The sequence below is a fragment of the Gekko japonicus genome, unplaced genomic scaffold (assembly GCF_001447785.1).
Source record: "Gekko japonicus isolate JY-2015 unplaced genomic scaffold, Gekko_japonicus_V1.1 scaffold80, whole genome shotgun sequence".
NCBI lineage: Eukaryota > Metazoa > Chordata > Lepidosauria > Squamata > Gekkonidae > Gekko > Gekko japonicus.
Window position 1 is genome coordinate 813,035 of NW_015168047.1, and position 23,602 is coordinate 836,636.

Here is a 23,602-nt window from a genome sequence, read left to right on the forward strand (position 1 = left end):
AGCAGCAGAAGGTGCGGATGACGTCATCTCCCGGCGCGGCGGAGCCTATCGGACGGAGCCAAGGCCGGGAGAGACGAACTCACACACCGAGACGGCTGCCTCACTGGAGAAGAACTGCGCCAGAGAGAGGAGCATCCTGCCGACCAAAGGAGCCAAGGAAGCCGAAGCCGGAGACCAGAAGGAAGAGCCGCCACCACCGGGGTGCTAGGTAGGCTGACCCAACCCCTGAGAATGTGCCCATAGTTAGGGATCCATAAAAGTGATTAGCACTACAAAGTTGTAAACCGCCCAGAGACCCCCACTGGGGGGGTTAGGGCGGTATATAAATCGAAGGTTAAATAAAAAAAAATTCTCTGAGATCTGAGTTACATGTTGAAGAGCTAAGGAGGTCATCAGGAATGGAATATCTTAATAGTAGGTTATTGAGAAAACAAGAACGCTCTAAGACTTTGGATAGCATTGAATTAAAGGCCAGTTGGCTAAACGAATCAGTGCTAGCAGCTCTGATTTTCTTCCAAGATTTTAGAATCGCAAGATGCACCCGCGCCCTTAGGGAAGGCAAACCAGTTTCTTCTCTCATCAGGGCAACTGGTGTTCCCTTGGGAAAAACAATCATAACAATCATAAAGTGCTAGTGACAGTAATAATTGCATAGCGATGGCTGAAACATAATAACAGATCATGGTGGTGTAATCATAATGGAATATACTCAGTGATTGATGTTCAGCTGTTGTCTTAATCCGTTTATGCCGGCAGGCCAAGGCTGCCAATGGTAATTTCAGGGGAACATGTCCTTGCTACTGTTCAGTTGTTAGATGCAGCTCCTTGATTAAAAGCCTGGTGGAAGAGCTCCGTCTTGCAGGCCCTGCAGAGCTGTACAAGGTCCCACAGGGCCCTGATGTCCTCTGGGAGCTACCAGCATGGAGCTGCCACTGAAAAGGCCCTGGCCCTGGTGGTTATGGCCAGCCTGGTGTCTTTGGGACCAGGGAGGGCCAGTTGATTTTGAGACCCTGAACCTTTGCCCATGCCTGCATGAATTACGGTATTCATTCTGACTTCTGGTGTTTTAGAAGCATATAATAGATTCCTTTTGCTCTCTGCCAAAACACTGGAATGGAAGTCTCTCTTTTTTCTAGGCACAACAAATGCAAAATAGTGTTATATGATGCTTCCCGTATACATCAAGATGTAAAGACAGAATTCATCATTTGGAGTTCAAATAACAACATTTTATTCTCTCCCCCCCCCTTTATTTATTTATTTTGGGTGAGTATTGTGTGTGTGTGTGTGTGTGTGTGTGTGTGTGTATGCCTGGAAGTCATGGTTGACTTCTGGCAACCTCTAGTGGGGCTTGGAGGTTTCAAAGAGGTGGCTTACTAATGCCTGCCTCTGCATCCCAGCTATGGTATTCCTTAGGAGTTCTCCCATCCAAGTACTTGCCAGGGTCGGCCCTGCGTAGCTTCCAAGATCTAATGAGATCAGGCTTGCCTGGGCTGTCCAGGTCAGGGCAAATACCACCATTTTCAAGGGTAAGGAAGGAAAAACGTCCATTGAGGGTTGCCAACCTCCACTGTGAGGGCTGGAGTTCTCCTGGAATTACAACTGATCTCCAGATTACAGAATGGCACCCTTGAGTGGTGGACTCTCTGGCATCAAATCTCTGCTGAGCATCCTCCCCTCCCCAGACTCTGCACTCCCCGGGAATTTCCCAAGCCAGGATAGCTATAATTCAATATCTAAAGTTAGGCCTCTCAAACGCAATGCTTTCTTGCACAAATGTGTTGTAAAATAATAATATTGTCCATTTTAGGTCAGGCCCCTTTAATATAGGTGGGTACCAAAGTATCAAAACCCCAGAGTCTCATGAAGTTCACATTTTTATGGCTTCAGCATGCTTGCTGTGAAAATTTTAGCCAAGGTGTTAATGCAACAAAGGAAAATGAAAAGCCTGAATCTGCTGCCACTGCTACTTTTAGTCACAAAAAGACAAGATACTATTGTCTCATTCCAGTAGTATCAAGATGCTGACCTACAACATGTTTTATGCTATATTAGGAATGTATTCACACTTCAATAAAAGTGTTGGGGGTGAGGAGTAAAAAAAATGCAAGAATCAGCATCATTTTGCCACTGGAATTTGTTCTGGTGAAAGAGCTACAGATGCTTCCATTTGTATGACTCAATTTTATTTACCATCTAAACTAAACTAAAGAAGAAATGACATGTGTATTTGTGCGCAAGTGTAAGCAAACACTGAGTGCTGTGTTGCACACTAGAAATTAACAACTAGCCCCTCAGGAGATCTACTCAGAAGCCCAATTTGAACTCACTTCCTAGCGAGTATGCAAAGTTTATTCTGATAGGGACTTGTGTAGGCAACAGCCAATTCCACCGCATCGATCTCAGAGGTTAGTGTCTTTGGTCATCCGGTTTTCTAAAAGGATTTCTTTTCTAGCTGTCTTTCATTATAAATTTGTTGCCTTTAAAAGTACAGTTTCTCTGAAACTGGCAAGATCACAGTCATTAGCTAAACTAGCTGGCAACCGAAATGTGTAGTATTTGTTAGCAGTAAGCACTTCTTTAAGCCTGAAAGTGTCAAACTGGAAATTCCCAAAGAATTCTTTAAGCTGTGGTCCCAAACGTATTTACAGTCTCATCCTTTGAAGCACAGAAACAACAGATAAACATGTAGCACAAGGCCCAGTCTACTGGCACATTACCCCAGCATGCAGATTGAATCTATAATTTTTATTAACTGTAACAATTTCAATACAATACGATCGCATTGACATCTGATAAACATTCATAAAAATAACTGACTGTAACCATAACACACCTAAGCATACAAGCAAATCATCAAGTTTTATGTTAGGAGAAGCTGAATGCAACTTACTGTTCTACATATATTCAATAGGTAAAAAAGAAGTGAGCATTAAACCCTAGTATAGGGTATCACACATAAGGTATGGGTTGTAAGGCAGGAGACCCGTTCATGTCATATAATCTAAGAATGGGGACCAAGTTCCAATTGTAATCATCTGTCTGATATGCATTCCATAACAAAACAACCCCAAATTTTATCTAGCCATATTTTTTTTGTGGGGACCGTCCCTTCTTTCTGTGTTGAAGCTATTGCTAGTTTGGCCACTGTGAGTAAGATGATTATCAAGTGATTTCGAACCTTTGGAATCCGGTCCTAGAACGACAATGCTTGTTAACATGATTATGCAATGCAGTGCTGTGGCCACAGGGCTTGAAGGAGATGACCCCCTGCACCTAACTGAAGGGAGAAAGCTGACGAGCATTTGAAAAGAAAGCACAGTTTAGTTTTTGCAAGGGACAGAAAGAGGAGGAGCCAGACGCTATGCTGCATTGGCTGAAGAACCTTGGGATCTCCCTCTGCAGGCTCTCTCTTTGGAGGATCTGGTATGGGGTAATGGATCTGCTGCCTTGTACAAGTGCCTCTTTGCCCCTGCCTGTGTTCTACTTGCACATTTGCAGGGCTATTTTTGGGAAGGAACGCACAGGAACGGAGTTCCGGCTGGCTTCAGAGCTGGCCATGCCCACTACAGCCAAAACCTCTGCGTGACTGGCTACAGAGGGAAGGCCTGGAGAGCGACCCCCCTCGGCAACTCCAAGGCGGGTGGGCCAGGAGGGCCCTGGAAGGATCGGGGAGGCATGTAAATGCCTCCCCGTGCCTTCCCCAGCCTGTCCAAGGGTTGGCTTGCCTGTGCGCCCCGCAGCCGTGGGGGTGCCCGGGCAAGCCAAAGGAAGGCACGGGGTGTGGCCTATTATGCAAATGTGTTTCTGCTGTTGGGTGTGGCCTATTATGCTAATGAGTTTCTGCTGGGCTTTTTCTACCAAAAAAGCCCTGCACATTTGTAAATACATCAAATACTGCAAAGCCACCATATATCTCCAGTGCTCTTTCCTCCTAAGGGAGCCAACCCAGGTAAATGTTGCCCCTGGAATGACTCACTGTTTAGGGGACTGCGGCACATATAACCATATTATAAGGGAATGCAAGTGGTAATTTTTGCTGTCATGTCTTATATACATCAGTTTGGTAAAGTTATCAAAGAGGATATATTTGTGTCCTATGGATCTTCCCACTCTTCCATTCTATTAGTAGGTTCCTGCCTCAGTGAGAAAAAATATTCTTCTGCTGCTTAAGGACTTCTCTTCAACAAATTAGATACCTGGCTGTTTAAAAGTCTTACCACATCATCTACCCTCATCAAATTGGATCTCTCACACCCTAACATACCTCACCTTAAAATATGCAATGAAATCTGATTTTAAATGTGCTTGGGGGATAGGAAGAATTTAATCAGTTTGTTGGCGAATGGAAGAACTGCCTCTTTTGATTTCTTATATAAACGAAATTTCAGCTGCTATTCCTATACAATGCCTTCTGTCAAAAAACGGATACATAGAAGCAGAGATGGGATACTGGATGTATCTAAGCTCTAACCTCTGGAATACTTTGCCCCAAAAGGTTAGAATCGGAATGTTGATATCATTCACTGATATCCAAAATTAGAATCCTTCTTACACTAAGATACTGAATGAATTTTTCTCTGTTATGAATCCTAGAATAATTGTGTCGTGCTTTTAGCTAAAGAATTCCAAGGGCAATCTGGTGAGACAATGGCATCTGAATTTGCTTCTTTACTTCCCTGATCTCTTTCTAGGCCAGTGGTACCCACTCGGCAGCTTGTGCAGAGCTGCATTTGCAGTGCCATCAATCAAAAAAGCCATATCCATCCCTGGGATAAGGCTTGTACCTCAAGGATGCTTGCAGCTTACCTGTTCCTCCAGTTGCAGTTGTTTTGAGGTGGGGAGCACCTGCCAACCACAAGCCCCTCCAGGCAAGGGCCTTGCCCATTTTCCTGAGATGGCAAGTGTCATATCGGGTGGGTAACAGTGCTCAGAAGAGCCACGTGTGGCATGCCAGAGAGCAACATATGGCTCCTGAGCCACTGAGTGACATAACTGCTCTTGGCCTTCTCTACACACAGAAGAAATGAGATGGGAAGGAGGTGGTACAATGGATGGTACCACAGTAAGTGATATATTCTGGTTTTGAATGCTCTTCCACATAAAAATCCTGCAAAAAGAAAAGTAGCACAGAAGAAAGGTTCTATGCAAGGTTGAGTGGAGGGGTTTTTTGCTCTTCTACTTCTATTTGCAATCAGTCTGTAATGTAGGAGAGTATTCAAAATTGGGATCACCCACCTGCAGCCTGAAGAATAGTCCGGGTCTATCACCTCAGTAATCTACCACTTCCTCGTGTTTTAGACCAGGGCTCCCTCCCTCACTCTTTCTTTCATTCCTTCTCTGCCTTTGTTTATGTCTCCCATAGCAGATGCCCCCTACCTCCTTTGTGACGTCTACATCACACTAGAGGAACAGTGACTACAGGACAATCTAGCAATGGAGACTGCCAAACGGGAAGCTGAATCATTTTTTCCCCTCTGACAGTGCTTACCACTCATTCTTCTCCTCTTTCATACACAAATTACATTGGGGGGGGTCTAAGAAGTATGACTTTTAGCATAAGAAAAGGAAAGGTCTTCATGTGTTTTTGTTGCTGCTAGAAAACCACTCTTTCTCTCTGTCTATCAACCCAGTCATGCAGGGTTGCATGGTAACCACTGAGAGATCCTGGGGGCAGGGGCTTACATTTTCAGCATTGTGCTGACACCAGGGTGTCATGCCTGGTGCAACCAGGAAGTGACATCACTGCACCAGGCTGATGTTCTTGCATTATCCAAAAACTCTGCCTATGGTTTAAGTGCCATGTTTGGGACAAAGGCTAGAGCATCAGTCAACAAGAGGATATCACTTCTGCATCATGCCAAAAGTGACAACATGGCAGTGGCATGACCTTGATTCCCCCCAAAAAACCCTCCAATTTTCCTGCCATCACCCAGCTGAACAGTGATGGTTAGAGCTGGCAGGGGGGCGGGAGGTCTCCCATTGAAGTGGAAATCCTAGTATTCCTATAGTCAGGGGGAATTCCAGGTCAAGAGACCTGCAGTAGATAGTCAAGAAACATCTATGAGTTTTGAGAAGTTGCCCAACATTTGCTGAATGCTGGAAGTGGCAATCAAATGATCTTCCTTTCCTCCATATCTCTCAAAGGTTTTGTTTAGTAAAATTTATTCAAAACCTTTACCATTCCTCTATTAGAAGTACCAAACCAAGATCCTGTTCTTCTTCATATTTGTTCTGTCTTTATCAAAATTGGAATCTCTGTTCTCTAAGCCACTCCCTAGTTGAACCTAAGTAAAATGTTAAATAGTGTAATTTAGTCAATTTAATTATTTTGCTGTAAGTTTTTCAAAAATCTACTGATTAGCCAAGAAAAAGAAAGAGAATAAATATACTTCAACAGATTTGTGATGCTGTAATTGAAGAGACAAAGCTCATCCTTCTTATAATCATCATAAAAATTTGTAAGTAGTCCCTGATGCTATGAAATGATGCTGTATACCTGTACAATGAAATAGAAAGAAATATCCAAAGTCTATATTTTGAAGATGGAGATGTATTTGAAGTAAAAAATAATTAGCATGCATCTAGAATCTTGCAAAGCTAAATGCAAAATTAAAAGTATATATCTTCTAGCTAAGTCTAACATTAAAACTATTTAATTAGTAATAACAAACATATTCTGCTTGAAAAACAATTTATTATCCAAAACACTAATTACACAGCTTAAATATATCATGTAGAATTATGCCCAGGGGGGAATCAGGTTCATATAATTAACTCCAGACTAAAGCTTCAATTTGCATAGAAAATCTGCAGATGTTACCAAAATTCGCTACACTTTTTATGTGGGTGTTGGACTGCAATTCTAATTAGAACATGAGAACGTGGGCAGTTTAAGATAATTGTTATCATGATGAAAATGAAAAACAGCAGTTATGTTTTTAACATCTTTTGTATTCTTTTACTGCTGCAGTAATATATCCCATTTACTTAGCAGTCCTCTCCACATAAATATTGATCAGCTCCCAAAGACTGTGCGCTAACCCAGTCGAATTTTCAACCTTTCTTTTTTGTTGAATGGCTGATCCATATGCCATAGCACCAACAGTTTATGAAACACCTGTCTGTTTCAAAAGCAGTTTTCCAAGCGGCATTGAGGTGGTGTGATGCAGAATCTATCTTCAGCAAAAACAACTTGAAAGCCCCCTTTGGCTCATAGAACTACTTTTACAGTTCTTTGATTCTGCCTATTGCCTGCAAAATCATCCAGCTTTCTATGCCACCACTTTTTTAAAAAAACCACAAACTCCATTATTTCCCCAATATATCTCCACCAAAGTTATCAAAATAATAATAATAAAAAAAATCTACTTAATGGGTTGGATCCAGTCTAAATGGGAAATTTCCACTGTTTCTTCCCTACCACTGCAAACCCCCATTATGTCATCCCTCAAAGTCCTGCATCCCCCAGGAGCAACATTTTAGGGAGAACTGTCCATACAAGATCACAAACATAGCATTCTGGAAGGGTTTAAAGGGATCCCTCTTTTCTTTTTCATTGGCAGAAAAGCTGGTTTCATCCAATTTATCCATGAATAAATCATATTAGCTGGGTATTAGCTTTCATTCACACAAAAGCTTATACCCAGAATTAAACTTTGTTGGTCTTGAAGGTGCCACTGGACTAAAACTTTGTTTTGTTGCTTCAGACCAACATGGCTACCCACCTGAATAAATTATAATATGCCATCTGTCAATTCCATATCTGGTATCTGAGGAAACTGACTAGAGGCTATAAAAGCTTTATGCTCTTACAAGAGAAGGAATCATCTAATAACAACACACATTATGTACAATAAGCTTCTAACAGGAGTAAAAGAATGCATTTTTTAAAAAGAATGACGATATCAGCAAAGACCAGTGTTCTTACAAACAGGAAAAACAAATTAAAAAATTCAAGGATGGCCAACCGGTGGATGAAGAACCAGATCTGGCTACAAAAATGACTTCATCTGGCTGCCAGTCTTACCATATTTTAATTGTGCTGCATTAAAGTCTGTCCATTCTTTCATTCATAATATCACATTTCAGTGTTACATCTATTTATTTTTATCTATTTGTTTTATTTATACTCTGTCTTTCTTAGTGAGACTTCAGGTGGATTATACAGCATGACTCAATGCAATCAATACAAGGAAATATCTAATAAGAAATGTAATAATAACTAGGACTACAGAAATCTGAAACAAAGCATAATTAGACATGATATATTCAACAATGTACAAAAGTATTTCATCGAAGAAAACAATGCAGTAAGAACAGAATAACACCTACAACAAACAGATAATACATATTATGCATGAAAGTGTAGTCCATGGTCCTGTTCTCTAAGAGTGCCTTCCTGAACTATTCCATTATTACACAGCCCTATTAATTTGATAAAATGGCACTCCTGGCCTAGGGTTGTCTACTCAGGCTTATTAAATTCCAGGAGATATTGGGGTGATACCAGGGGACAGGATGGAGTTTGGGGAGGGTGCTCTGTAGGGATGTGATATTACTCAAGGACTTCTATTTTTCCCCTAGAGTATCACAGAGTCTGACCTCCAGAGGTGTCATTTCCTCCAGGGGACCTGATCTTTGTAGCCTGGAGATCAGTTGTAACTCCAGGACAACTCAAGGTTCCATATTGAAGTTTGTAGCTCTAATTAAATCTCTTTTTTAAAGTTTCTGAATGAAAGCTATAAATATAATGCTCAGCCCTGAGCACATGTCCTCCATAACCAGGAAGCCTTTACTGCTAAACAGCACCAATTTCATTGATTTGAAGTCCTGTTTTACCCCATCTTTGCACCATAGATATAATAATAATAATAATAATAATAATAATAATAATAATAATAATAATAATAATAATAATAATAATAAATTCAGCTTATATCCCGCTCGAACCCCTCCCATGGGGTCTCTGAGTGGCTTACATAGTTTATTATCCCTAACTATGGGCACATACATCATTGGGGTGGGATCGTCGCGCCGACTGCAGCGTGGCTCCGGCTCCGTCCCTCAGGCTCCGCCACGCCTGCGCTGCTGGGTCTTTGTGCTTCCTGGCTCCGCCTCCGCTGCCGGTCCACCGCTCGATGTTACGTCTTTCTTTACTTCCGCTCGCCACCTCGCCTGCCGCCGCCATTACATACCGCTCCGCTGCTGTCGCTCGCTGAATCGCCGCTGCTAGGGTTCCACCTTACCTCCCAATGGAGGAGGGTGCTCCCTGCCTTCTAAGGCAGGTACCCATTCATCTACTCGCAAGTTGTTAAGGCTTTCGAACCGCTGGGTGGGCGGGAGCTGGGACTAGGGCCGGGTGCTCACTCCGGCCGCGGTGGGTCTCGAACAGCCTACAGGCTGCTCGCTAGATGTTAAGGCAGGTGCTTTTGCTCCCTGTGCCACTGCTCCCTGCCTTCATGGTAGCTTACAAAATCTTTAAACACGATAGAACAGATTAGTAATACAATAAAACAACGGGGGGAAGGGAACTTTATCTAGCGTCTAACCCTTAAAAGACCTCAAAGAGATGACTCCCTTTGCAGTCACCCCTTTAGGGAGAACCCATCACCTGTAGCCCTGCTCACCCCATAAACTGAGAATATATTTGGGAGGAAATAGTTCTCTCTCCTTTTTTTTTGCAGTGTGTGTTCTTACTCTGTGCTGCTGTCATTGTAACCACAGAACACAACTGCAATATTACAAAATATTCAGGTTATGTTACAAACACACATCTAATTCCCAGATCCCTGGTTAGGCAATAGAGAAGGCTTCAACAACACAGAATTTGAACATCTCTAAAGTAAACTATGCACTAAATAGGCCATAATGCAGCTAGCATCTCTTTCAATTTATTCATCCACACACCCACCTCGCACAGTAACATGCTCAGATCAGCACAAGGTTGTTTATTTGAATGAATTCAGCAAAGCAAAAGGTCATTTGTATTAACTGCCATCAGAAACATATCACACAAATGTCACCATAAGGAGAAGGAAGCATTCATAAGCGTGATAAACTCTGCTTCTAATGCAATGAATCATCTGTGCAACCTTTGATAATAAAAACTGCAAGGAAGGAAATGAGGGCTTCCATTTGTTTCTTACAAAAGGATGACCTTACAAAGCAGCACGTATGTGAAAGCACAAAAGGAATCAAGTAGGAAATTTTGCCAGAATTGCTAAGAAACACTGTACAATAGCAAGGGACTCACATGGCTACATTTCACAACATATTTTCCTAGGGTTGCCGTGAATTTCTCAACAAACCCATTCAGCAGTCAGATTTACCTTGCCGGACACTCACGATCAGATTGTGAGTTGATCAGAGATATATGTTTGGATTGCATAGAGCAGCTAGAACAGCTGCTGAACAGGTCTGCAGCTGCGTCAGAAGCTCACTCACAGTTGTAGGGGCTCAGCTGGGAGTTGGGTTCTTACACACCTTGCCCCCTCAGCAAAACAGATATGCAGTGAAGCTATAAAAGTGAGATCTTCCTTTCAGGATGGGAGATCAGAAGAATGCAATTCCCCATTAATATGCTGCATTTTGCTGAGCACACAGTGAAATTTCCTCAGCAGAGGATCAGACACTGACTCCCAGCTGACCCTTCATCAAGTAGCCAGTTCCTGAAAATACACATAAACAGGTTCTGAACTGTCAAACTGCCCATCGATTAATCGGCTGCCTGATCACCACTGGCAAATGGAAATGAGTTATAAATATTTTAGTTCTGTCTATTTCCTATGCTAGTTTTCATGTTCCATTCATTTCTTTTACAGTGTTTTAATATTATTTTATGGGATTTACACATGATGTGCCATTCCAAGGAAAAACAGGTGTTGATTTCAGTTTCATTATATGAACTTTTACTATTTAGTTGAGAAAAAGATTACTGCAATTTTATTCCAAGGATCAAGAAACGATAAAAGAAACTGCTACTTAGGAATCAAACGACAGCAGTTATAAAACTCAATAACATCCATAGTCCAGAATTTCACTAAGTAAAATGAAGGAATCAAAGCAGCAATAAGTTACAGTGTTATCCTTCTATGTCTATGGACGTCAATGGGCTTAAAAGGGTCCAACTTCACTTAGGGTGATATCAGGGGTCGTTTCATAGAAAAAGAGCTATGGGAACTCATTAGCATAACTCATTAGCATATGCCACACCCCCTGGCATCAGGGGCCCGGCGGTGGACCTGCAAGGCCGGCGGGAGTGCGAGGAAGCCCCGCCAAGGCCCTCCCTGGCTCCAGGCAGGCAGGGGTGGGGAGAGGCGGGGAGGAAGCAACTTACCCTCCCTCTTCTCCTGCCTCCTCCTGGCTGAATGAGGGCCGGAAGCGGGGCGGCTGGAAGCAGGGGGCAGGGCTTCGTCATGTGCCCCGCCCCCCGCACCTCACCGGGGGGAACTGCGTTCCCCCGCAATCCCCCCCGAAATGACCTCTGGGTGATATAGTTCTCTAAATGTCACGCATATCCATATTCTCAGGGGAAAACATATGGCATGACCAGTTCCATACTTAATAATGCTAAGGTGAGGATCCTATGCTTGAATATTCCTGCAACATCTTCCCACACGAAACAAACGAGCATATCAAAGAAAAGACCAAGCCTTTTGGTGACATGATCACTTCTCCCAGGAGTGGTGTGCTACTTGAATGAAGTCAGTTTATAAAATAACCCTATAATGGACTCCTACCAGAAGATAAAAGCAGGATGCAAAATGAGATGCTAAGAGAGAGGCAATGTAGCATCCAAAAGACTTTGAAGCCCTAGTGAATATCATGCCCCAAAGGAGCAGCTATGACAGGCCCATAGCTATGGTGGGACCCCCTGGGGCCCAGTTCCCCAACTTCCTACCAAGGCCCCATGACTTCCTATATAGGCCAGGTCCCCCGACTCTCTGGGCCATCTGGAGCTCCCAGTTGAGGAAGTGGCATCAGGCAAGTAGACAGGCAGGCAGGCAGGCAGGTGAGGTGGGGCCAGCCCAGGGATTGTCCTTTGGGCTAGCCTCCCCTTCCCAAAGAGCTGCCTATAGAGAGAAAGCCCCCCCCCCATTCCATCCACTCAGGCAGAACTTGACTCCTGTGTACAGTGGCAGCGATGACATTCCCAAGGGGCTGGGCTGATGTGTGCTGCCACCCCCTGTGAGGTAGACTCCAGGGGAGCTTGAAAGGCAACCAAGTGGGTGGGACAAACTTGGCTCCTGTGTGCAGCAGTGGTGATGGTGCTCCTGAGGGGCTGGGCTGATGAGCACTGCCTCCTCCTACAAGGTAGACTCCAGGGGGGCTTGGAAGGCCAGACAAGAGGGAACCAGGAGATTGAGGAGGATGGAATGAAGCTGCGAGGCTGAAGACTGGGCACGTCAGGGACAGGGGCTGGGGGCACCAAGCTGGTGGCAGTGGTGGCATGGGGCTCCCAGATGAGGTGATGGTGCAAGGCAACCAGGTGGGTGGGCCAGCAGGTGAGGTGGGGCCAGCGGGAACTTTTGGCAGTGCTCAGAAGCTAGCGAGGCTGAGGTACCTCTTCCTCTTCTGCCTACCAACCGGAGCGCCAGTAGAGGCAAGCTCCACAGCATTTGGCTTCCAGGACTTTAAGAAACACCCTTTTTAATTTTAATTTCAGTGCCCCTCCGACTTATTTAAATGCCCCGATTTAAGAAATCCTGGCTATAGGCCTGCTATGATCTGAAGAAATTCCTTCATGAGAAAAGCCCAGGGTTTTAGTGGAAAGAGGTCAGACAATACACAAACCTGTTCTCTGAAACCAAAGAAAAAGAGACCAGAAGGTGTTTGTATTGTCTTTTACAGTATCACAGGTAGAGTGCTTTCAGACTGTTTCAGAGCAATCTGTGGGTCTGCGGAGATATTGAGATTAAAAGCTACATATTTATTTATTTATTTATTTATTTATTAGATTTTTATCCTGCCCTCCCACCGAAGCAGCTCAGGGCGGCTTTTATTTTATTTTTATTTTTACAAAATAGATGTCAGGCTAGTAATTAAAGCTCTCAATAACTTAATTAGGACCTCTAGTACAAATATTACAAATAATATACTGTGCATCCCTTTTCATGATTTGTAGTTCTGCCAACATGAAGTACTAAAGAGATACTGACATCTCCACAGAACTGAGCAAATGTCTACTTAATAGCTATGTAAGATGCAGAAGATAAGGTCAGTACCCTAGATGGCTAAAATCTTGTCCAATTGATATTTTAGAACACAGACATAGAAAAGAAATTCTCTGCTAGTAATATGCCTATTTTAAACATTTTTACTTGAATAGATCTCACTGATGTGGAGCTTGCTTCCAGTAAAGTGTGATTAGGAACACACCCAAAATAATCAGGAGTCTTGTGGCACCTTAAAGACTAACAAAATGTTATTCTAGCTTTCATAAATTCTAGCCCACATCTTCTGAGAAGATGGGCTGACATAAAATTGTGTTAGCATTTAAGGTACCAAAAAGCTCTGGTTTATTTTTGCTGCAACAAGCTATCCCTCTGGAATTCTTATCACTGAAGGCAAAGTCATGTTTGTTTCCTTTTAGATGTGATGTCCAAGCCCTTTCAAATACTCTGGGATAAATTTCATCTCCATTGCATTTTCTGTTGGCATAATGCATAAAGGAGTGACTCCTTTAGGAAATTGTTTACTAATGTGCAAGAGACAATGTCCCCAAAGTGTAACCCGTTTCCACTTAACTATTTTCTTTCTATAACCCAAAAGGCATCTGGGCATTTCTGACATTGGGAGTGCTTTTCCAGGGAAAGCGATAAAATTTAAAAGTGTTACAAGAGGGAGACCCTCCCCTACTTTTTGTCTCTTTCCCGTCCCTGAAAGACTCCATAGCCTCTCCCCTTTTCTGGCTTCCTTCTCTCCTTACCCACCAGCCAACCTTCCTTTTCCTTTCCCTCATCTTTAGTCCCCCCCCTTCCCTCCCGCTAGCAGCCTGTACCTGGGAAAACTGTGGCCCAGTTGTGAAGTGCCAGCAGCTAGGCCAGGCCTACTTGGACAGTGGGGAAGCTTCAAGGACTTGCTGGGGGGGGGGGTTGCTTCTATTAGGTGTTTTTACTCCCCAATGTATTTTTTCTCCCAGATTTTGGATCTTTCGGCAAACCTGGGGCTGTTTTCTGTCTTCTCTGTCCATGGGTCCATGGCTCCAGTCAGTGGATTTAAGTATCCACAGATTTTACCATGCTGAAAATTTGATATACTGTTAAGCCATGGACCTGTAAGGTAGGCTTGCCAAGTCCCCCCGGGGGGCGGGGAAACCTCCGCCCCAGATGCCCATTCCCCGCCACTGCCGGATCAGGCCCCGGGGGGAACTCTGCCCCGAAGTGCACATCACCAGGAAGTGACGTGACGACGCCGGGCACGCTGGGGGCAGGGCCACGGTCATCCAAGAGAAAACTCTATGGTTTTCCCTCGGATGGTCGTGGCCCCGCCCCCAGCATGCCCGGCGTCATCACGTCACTTCCTGGTGACGTGGATGCGGCGTGCACGCTCTCTGTGATCGGCCCGGGAGTCCCCTGCTGTGGAGGAAGGTAACACTTGGCAACCCTACTGCAAGGACTTCTGAGGGAGTGTCTCATTTTCTCCTTCCCCACTATTTCCTCTTCCCTTCCCTGAAAGCCTTTCTCCTTTTCCTGCTTCCTTTTCTCCTTCCCATTCACCAACCAAACTGCCTTTATTTGCCCCCCTCCCATCTTCAACTTTCCTTCCTTCTCTCCCCTTGGCAGCCTCTTCCTGGCAAAACTCTACTGTAGGCTGCCAGGCCAGGTCTAGTTGTGTGGTGGGGAACCCTCAAGGACTTTGGGGGGGGCACCTCATTTTCCCATGTGCAAACCATTTCCTCTTTTCTTTCTCTTGGCAACTCACTTTTCCCTGCTTTCTTTTTTCCTTTACACCTATCCACCAACCAACATTTTCTCTGTCCACGTATCTTCAGCTAATTTATTTACTTAATTTCTACTGCACTTTTCTCCACAATGGGGACCCAAAGCAGATTACATAATTTTCTCCCCTCCATTTTATCACAACATCCCTGTGAAACAGGTTAGGCTGAGAATATGTAACTGGCCTGAAGCCACCCAGCTAACTTCCATAGCAGAGTACACATTTGAACCTGGATCTCTCAGATCCTAGTCTGAAACTCTGAATGCAATTCTTCCATTCTTTGAAGTCAATGGGATTTATGTTGTCTATATGGAGGTTCACAATTTTTGCCATTATTTGTTCACTACCTTACAAATACACATCAAATGCATATATTTTATCCTTGGTGGTAGCCTGTGCTCTGTAGCACAGGAGTGATTTTCTTTGATGTTTAAATAAATGTTGACATTGTAGCCCAGAGGTGCTGCCTTTACCCTAGGGTAGCCCCAACAACAGGGGTACCCCACTTTCTAACCTGAGCCAGAGACCCACAAACCCAGACCAAGGAAGGCACTCTTAGTTCTGAACCATAGAGCTAGCAAAAGCCTTGCAAAAGGGTCTCCATTTTCAAGTGGCATACAAGGCAGCCCTCAGAGGGGGGAAACCTCCAGTCTTTCCCCCCACCCCAGGAGAGCTATGCATACAAAATAATGGGTTCCACCAGGTAGGTATCTGCATTTCTAAAGGCTATTCAGTTGCCACCTGGCACATAGCACTTTCTATCTCCAGAACTTCACCTAGCCCTTTTGTGTTCTTTATCTCCAAGCCTCTTTCCTGCTCCATCCCCTCAGGATGCCAAGATAAACCAATCATACATTGAAATGTTTAGCGATCCTTCCTGATGCTAATCAGGGACTCATTTCCCACCTTTTGTCTATACTTGGGAACCTTTTCAAACTACCCTGACTGGACCATTAATGGTCAGAAAACCCATTCAACTAGCCACCCAGCACCTGGCTGATTTAATCAAGGCCATTGTTAAGCCTGCTCCTGCCCCTCTGGAATATCACTGGTTACACCCGCTGGGACACAGGATTGGCCCAGGTAATCTTTTGTCCTCACCTGTGGCAGGCCCCTCAAGACCTCCCATTAGTCAGCATTGCTTTCCAAAGTCTATATCCATCTACGCACCCCCCCCCCACTCTCTCTCTTTCTCTGCCCCCCTCATAGCACATAATGCTGGCCATTGGTGCTATTCTCTTCAAGGACTTCTGCATGTCTGGACAGGTAATATTATCCAATAACTGACCCCTCTATTCACTATCAATCACCTCTGCTTTCTTAGTTCTGTATTGCTTACTTTTTTGAACGTTTAGTGTGTTTGTAGTTAGGGAAATACTTTAATAAAAACTATTTAATTTACTCATCAAATCTGGAGTCTTCCTACTGTGCCGGACCTCAGGATACAAGTGGTGTGCGATTCCTATACCCCTCTTGCTTATCGTGCCGCATAGCTAACTTCCCCAAACAACAAGGCAGGCCATCGGTGGTAACAATAGTATCTTGAGGCCCTTGGCAGCATCCCAATAGAATGACTCAGAATTTTGGGGAAAGGGTCTAAAATTCAGTAGCAAAACAAATCATATTAGATTAGCACAGGCCTGGCTAAAGTTCTTCCTGTCCAGTCAGTTCCAAAGTGCAGCCAGAGAAGATGTTTGGCTTGGTAGACAATGCTGAATATTACATTGTAATTAAATGTGCATAACTGGGTCTATTTAAGCACCACCTCTTGCTGCAATTGTGTTTCAGCTCCACTTGTTCTCCTGAGGAAAGTGCAATCATAATTCTTTTATAACTGGACACCCCAAAGTGTTCTAATAATAACCCAGGCTTTTCGTTATTCCATTGGTTATTGGTGCATATATATAGAGAGTGAATTGACTATGTTCTCATCTTTGTCTTTTGCTCTCTCTTGGTTTTCTTAAACTGGGTTTTATTGAGAACTTCAGATCATTTTGTGCTGTTGGATTATTCATGTTTTTAAACTGAGGTGTTTATAGTACTTTTTATTGATGAGAGCAATTTGCTGGGAAGTATGGGTTTTTTCTTCTTCAAATAAAGGCAATGGTGGCAACAAACTATACCAGTTCTAGTAAGGCCTTCTGGTAAACGTCTCTGCTCACCCATTCCTAGAGACAATACTGAGACAGGGATTTGACGTAGCTTTTAAAATTAAGTCTTCATACATGCATAAACTCCAGACCACTACCTCCTCCCCACCAACATGAAAAACATCTTTAGCTAGCCATTAAAGGTCTCTTTCCTTTTAACCCTTCCTCAAGCCACTGTTTCACTCCCTACTATGCAGCACCAATCCTGGGTGGTCTGTATTTTCATTTCTCAGTGGATGTATCCAACACCAGGAAAGATAAAGCCAATTGCAATAAAAACCAGACGTGTCCCAATTGCAGAAGTGGCAGAGCTCAGCTGGATATCTCTCATTAATCAGAAATGTATTTTCAGCTGATTCCCAAGACCAGTAATTGGATAATTGCACCAATTAATTGCTTGATGCTTTCAGCTCTTCCTACTGAACTACTGGAGCATACCATAAATTTACACAGCAATTACAGGACATGTGTAATGTTTGCAAAATATACTGGAAAAAAGCTACAACTGCAAGTTAGACTCGGGTCACTTTTTCCCTAGCTAGATGACCTAAATGACAGACTACAGTACTAATTAAATCTACTACAGAGCTCAGTGGCATTCACAATCGTTGACCTTTATTTTTATTTTTTTTAATTCTTTCGTCAAGGTCTTTTGTAGCTATTAACTGAACCACAGACCTGGAAATTTGGCTGCTCGCTCCATTTCACTGCTTAAGTTGACTTCTGGAAGCTAATGCAGCACAGTTTTTTGAAAAAAAATATTTTATGGTATGGTCCCTTTAAATGTTATAATAGTTAAGAATAAACAAATAAAGTAGATAACTAAAGGTAAGGTAAAGGTAAAGGTTCCCTTGCTCGAAAGCCAGTCGAATCCGACTCTAGGGTTGCGGTGCTCATCTCCGTTTCAAAGCCGAAGAGCCAGCACTGTCCGAAGACGTTTCCGTGGTCATGTGGCCGGGATGACTAAACACCAAGGCGCACGGAACACTGTTACCTTCCCACCGAAGTGGTACCTATTTATCTACTTGCAATTTCTTGCTTTCGAACTGCTAGGTTGGCAGGAGCTGGAACTAGAGACGGGAGCCCACTCCATCATGCGGCAACTGGGGTCTCGAACTGCTGAACTACCAACCTTCCACAGCCTGCAATTCAGCGTCTTAACCACTTGAGCCACCGCAGCTCCTAACTAAAGGTACAAAGCTGCAATGAGAGGAGAATTAGAACAAAGTGAAGCCTCCTCAGAATCTAGATACAGGGCCTTTTTGCCTATCAGCACCAGCATTTTCTGCTTTTCTGTACTTCTTCCTTCCATTTCCAGAGCTGGTTTGGACAGACTACAAATCAGGAAGTCCTGAATTCAAATCTTGTTTCAGCCATGAACACACTAGTCTTTCTCACAATATAAGAACTTGTGGGCACTCAATGAAATTGCTGAGCGGCCGGGTTAGAACAGATAAAAGGAAGTACTTCTTCACCCAAAGAGTGATTAACACATGGAATTCACTGCCACAGGAAGTGGTGGCGGCTACAAGCATGGACGGCTTCAAAAGGGAATTAGATAAGCATATGGAGCAGAGGTCCATCAGTGGCTATTAGCCACAAGGTATAGATAGGGGCTCTGGGGCAAGTGATGCTCTGTTTTCTTGGTGCTTGGGGGGTCAACAGTGGGAGGGCTTCTAATGTCCTGGCCCCACTGGTGGACCTCCTGATGGCACCTGATATTTCTGGCCACTGTGTGACACAGAATGTTGGACTGGATGGGCCTTTGGCCTGATCTAACATTGGCATCTCTTGTGTTCTTATGTTCTTGTGTTCTGAGATTATTTTACCTCTAGTTTTTGTGAACCCAAGCAGCAGACAGCAGTCCAGGAGTGTACATAAGCCCGGAGGCTCTTCACAATTCCTCTGACAGAACCACGAACCCTCTAGCTTCTTTCCAAGCATTCCACAATGTCCACTCAGGGCCTCTCGGAGGTTGAGAGATGCCTGAGCCACTTCCATTTTTTGAGGCCCTGGTGGCAGTAGCAGGGAGGCGGGCACACTGGGCCTGGCCTAGCTCGTGTCCTAGCCTCTGCCACCATGGGGGCCCAGCATGGTTCCCAACCCTGTCACCACCAGTGGAGGAGAATATTAATTCATAGTGTGCACTACAGTCAATGTGGCCCACAAACGGGACACAAATTTAAAGTTGTTTGATGAATGACTTCTTTCAGTCCTGTCAGTTTATCTTTGTGACTGTATGTATCTATTATTTATTAGGCTCAGAGCGGCTAACAAACCGTTTGGCGTCATAAACAGTAAAACAATAAAAACAATTTAAACAAATTAAAATCATCAGATCATTTAAACTACAACATATATAAGATGGCAAGATGTCCTATCGGCCACCATAAGGAAAAATAGCAACTGGTGTCTAGCTCTTTAGCGTTTAGTTCTATAATACGGGCATAGGTGTTAAGCAGGTGGCCCAAGTAGATTGTATAACCTCACTTGGAGATAGCATCAAAAATCTGCATTTGAAGCCCTCTGTGAACTCGAGGCCCAAGCCAAATGGCCTTCCTGGCCCTCCTGTGATAGGCCCATTGCCTACTACATGTGCCACAAGACAGCTGCACCATGTACTAAAGGGAAAAAAGGACCATACAGTGTAAAGAACTGTAATGCTTTCTAATTATTTGCTAAAATTAAAAATCTTTGCCATAATGTTATATATTTACCTATAACATTCATCAGCTAAACTTATCCAGCCTGCTGTCCGTAATTATTTGTGCTTCTTATGAATTATTTTAAGGCCACAATCATATATGTTGTTCCTTCAAAGGCACTTCCATAGAACTCAGTTGGACTTAGTTCTGAGATAGACACGCTCATGAGCAAGTTGTTAATTATACATATGATGCAATGTTCCCTCTAAGCTGTGAGCAAAAATTCTACTTTGTGAGCTACTGGCATTAAGGTTGTGAGCAAGCAATTTGGTTACTGCATAAATTAGTTTGCACTGGAGCCATCCTTCTTGAGCTAGGACAAAAATGTGTGAGCCAGAGGCTAAAAACCTGTGAGCTAGCTCACACTAACTCAGCTTAGAGGGAACACTGCATATGAGACATGACAATTCTTTAGCAGATTTTTTTTTTAGTCAAAAAAGTGACCACAAAAATGGCAACTTACCAATAGCCGTCATATAATCCCAACGGTCTATCAAACACATGTTGAAGATCAGGTGGTCTGATGTCCGGCCTTGACCAACTACCGTAATATTCCTCTCCATGTTTTGGCAAACTGCAGCGGTCCAGCCTGTTAGGAACCAAGCCACTAACAGGAGTATGACAGCCAGCATCCTCATGACACGTCCTCCGGTCATATATGGAATTCGCTGAACAGTTCGAGACAGGAATACTTTTAAAACCCTGTACAATAAAAAAGCACAAGGTTACAACTAAACAAGGCCTTAAAGTTGCTCTTCAAAGTCTAGAGTCTAAGGCAGGTTTATACTGCCCCACACTGGGTCAAGGTATCTCAGCATCAGTTGCAAGGTGTCTTGATGAGCTGCTCATCCAAGCCTTAAAAAAGAAGGTACAGGAGTAGAAAGGTAGAAATCTATTAGATCTTGTTGTCATATAATTAATAGTGCTTTACCACTGAGCCACAACTACAAAGCCTTTTATCTGGAAATTCCAGGGATTTTTAACTTGGAACCTTAAACATGAAACTCTGGCTTCTTCTCCCATTGAGTTATTAGGGCCTTGTTCATACAAGGCGTTTTGGGCCGGGAGGGGGACGTAACGGGAGCGGAGCAAACGGGCGCGATCCCACAGCAACATCTGGGAATTGTTGCCTGCCCATCCCTGATCCGTCCCTACCGCCGAAAACACGCACTAAAAAAGAACCACCTACCTAGGTGGTTGGATCCATTAGAGCGCCGCAAACCGGGCCATGGGATCGGCCGGCGCGTCTTTGTGCCGGTGCATCCCGGCCCCCTGCCGTACTGCGCATGCTCGAGCATGCGCAGTTGGGCAGCCTCCCCCTCCCAACCGACTCTTCCTCCCCGGCATCTGATCGTGCTGGGGAGCGACGCACCGCAGCTCAGGGGATCCGTGGGATCCCGCCGCGGCGTTCCAACTTTGGTGCGGCTCACATTAGCTGCAGATCAGCCGTCCTTTTCCCTGCCGTGTGGCAGGGACCTAGCTCTATTTTCTTTAGTGCTTACAGCAGGGAGGGGGGATTGTGAAACTTCAAGAGCTGGATGTAGTTTCCAGAGCTGGTTTTTTTTTTTAATTTTTAAAGCAAAAACATATGTCAACTACTACTACTACTACTGCTGCTACTACTTTTGGAAAGAGAAGGGCTCTGAACATAGGTACACCAACAGCCTGGAGGAAATAATGTCCTGTCCCTTTAATGGGAAGTCATTTACCAGGTGTTGTGATTTACCTCCATGCCATGAAAAACTTTCACCTGGTCATTTCCACTCATTAAACCTCTATTAAAGGGACAGGAACTTTTCCTCCATGGTGTTGGCAACCTTAGCTCCCAAAGTATACCACAAAATGGGTTTGCTACATAGCTTCACAGCTGAAATGAAGTCCACCAGATTTTGCCGAACTCTTCCAAGTTTTTCTACAGACTAACGTCTAAACAATACACTCATGAATATATGAATATTTTCAACTAAAACAGTCATACTCTTAAAATAAATTTCCATGGAAGTCACAAGAAGCAGAGCAGATCAAGGAAAGTATATAAAACACCAGTCTTTACTGATCTGTCTCTAAATTGAAGAGCTTGCCAGCAGGTTTCCCCCCCCCTGCTAATTTACAGACAGCACTAGATTAGGGATGCACACTTAAAAAAAAAAAGTCCCCCCATATAGTTTGAGAATTTTGATTCAGCCCCGGCCCCCCCAAAAAACTTCCAAAAAATTTCAGGTCCATTATTCCCAGTGTGTAGTTTCTCTCAGAGAATTTGATGTTCAAAGGCATGTGCTGCATGTAAGTAACCTATATGACATGTGGGAGTGTCCTCCTTTGCCGCATGACCTCCTTCTATGAGAAATGTCTCTTCCCCTTCCTGTTGTGAAAGTGCAGGGCAGAGAGAACTTCTCATGCCTGCGTGCCTTGAGGGGTTAATGATGGCGTCTGTTTCTTGGATACCACAGATTGCCACTGTAGTCATATATCCTCCACCAAATGCCATAATCACTAATCAGCACATAGTTAGATCTAATGACATGGCAGAAGCCTGTTTGTACTCTGTGGTGCCTCTCTAAAAGTACTGAAGTGCACTGCCATATGTGGAGGAGGTAAAAGGTAAAGGTTCCCTTGCTCGAAAGCCAGTCGAGTCCAACTCTAGGGTTGCGGTGCTCATCTCCGTTTCAAAGCCGAAGAGCCAGCGCTGTCCGAAGACGTTTCCGTGGTCATGTGGCCGGCATGACTAAACACCAAGGTGCAGGGAACACTGTGGAGGAGAACTGCATACAAATAGGTCTCCTTTGTTAGGCTCTCCATTCTTTCATCATCACTGTCCAATCAATGTCTCCATGTCACATGATTGCCTGCCAAGACTCTCCCCAGCCCTCCATGCCAAGTCCATGATCTTACACCTTAAGACAAGGCAATGACAGACTCTGGTGAAAGTACTCTGGGATGGTCTCTTCCCCAAGGCTTGGGTGGTACCACTTTGCAGGGGTTTTGAACCACAGTCTTTAGACATTGTTTCCGTGTCGAGTTGCCACCCTACACAGAAATCTACAGTGCCTTTCTCCTGGGCAGAAAAGACACTTTGCCATAGTCTTGTTTTTCCAGGTATTAATGCAACTTGAGTACCACAGAAGCAGAGGGAAAAGTCAGTTAGGGATTGCGCCAAGTTTAGGTTTCAACGTGGCTTGTCAAACTTCCATAGGTGCTGGGCAGCCTCCCACCTTGCCATGCACTTACGGAAACTGCCTATGATCACTCACACATGCAGCTGATCCATAAGAAAACACAGGTATGCCATTTCAGGAGAAGTATCTTTATGGTTCTTGTTTCTATTGTTCTTGGACAATGATTATAAACCTTTCAGTGAACGCCAGCTTTGGAAAAATTAATTATGTGCTTCTCTAAAAACCTCAAGAGATTATTATCTCACCATGTCGTTCACCTTTCCCTCCCTCCCTTACCCAGGTTTTCCAGAACAAGGAGTACAAAAGATCCCAAGGCCAATATTTATCAGGAAGCTTCCACAGAACAGATCTGAGTAACGCTGTCTAGTAATCCTCTTCTGAAGCACAGCCAGCTCAGGCTATGCTTTCAAAATTACTTTATAACCCCGGGTCTAAATTGCAGTTTATGGGTTCAGTTGAACTCACACCTCTTGTGGGAAAACCTTGCTGAACTGAACCTGCTCTTTCTGATTACTGAAACTATTAAATACGGCAGAGTTCACAAACCCAGGTCGTTTTGACTCCCTAGACAATTGTTTCCGCTGTAATTTTGTCAAAAGCCTCACAACAATTTTTTGTTTCTTAGGCA

The 23,602-nt window shown here is 43.9% G+C and overlaps 1 protein-coding gene across 1 annotated transcript in view; it reads right to left on the reverse strand.

The window, feature by feature from the left end:
* The window catches only part of GPR158 (G protein-coupled receptor 158), a 193,656-nt gene that overhangs the window by 10,218 nt on the left and 159,836 nt on the right, over window positions 1-23,602 (reverse strand). Inside the window, 1 exon segment of the mRNA XM_015414287.1 lies at window positions 20,262-20,500. Coding sequence (XP_015269773.1) covers window positions 20,262-20,500 — 239 coding nt within the window.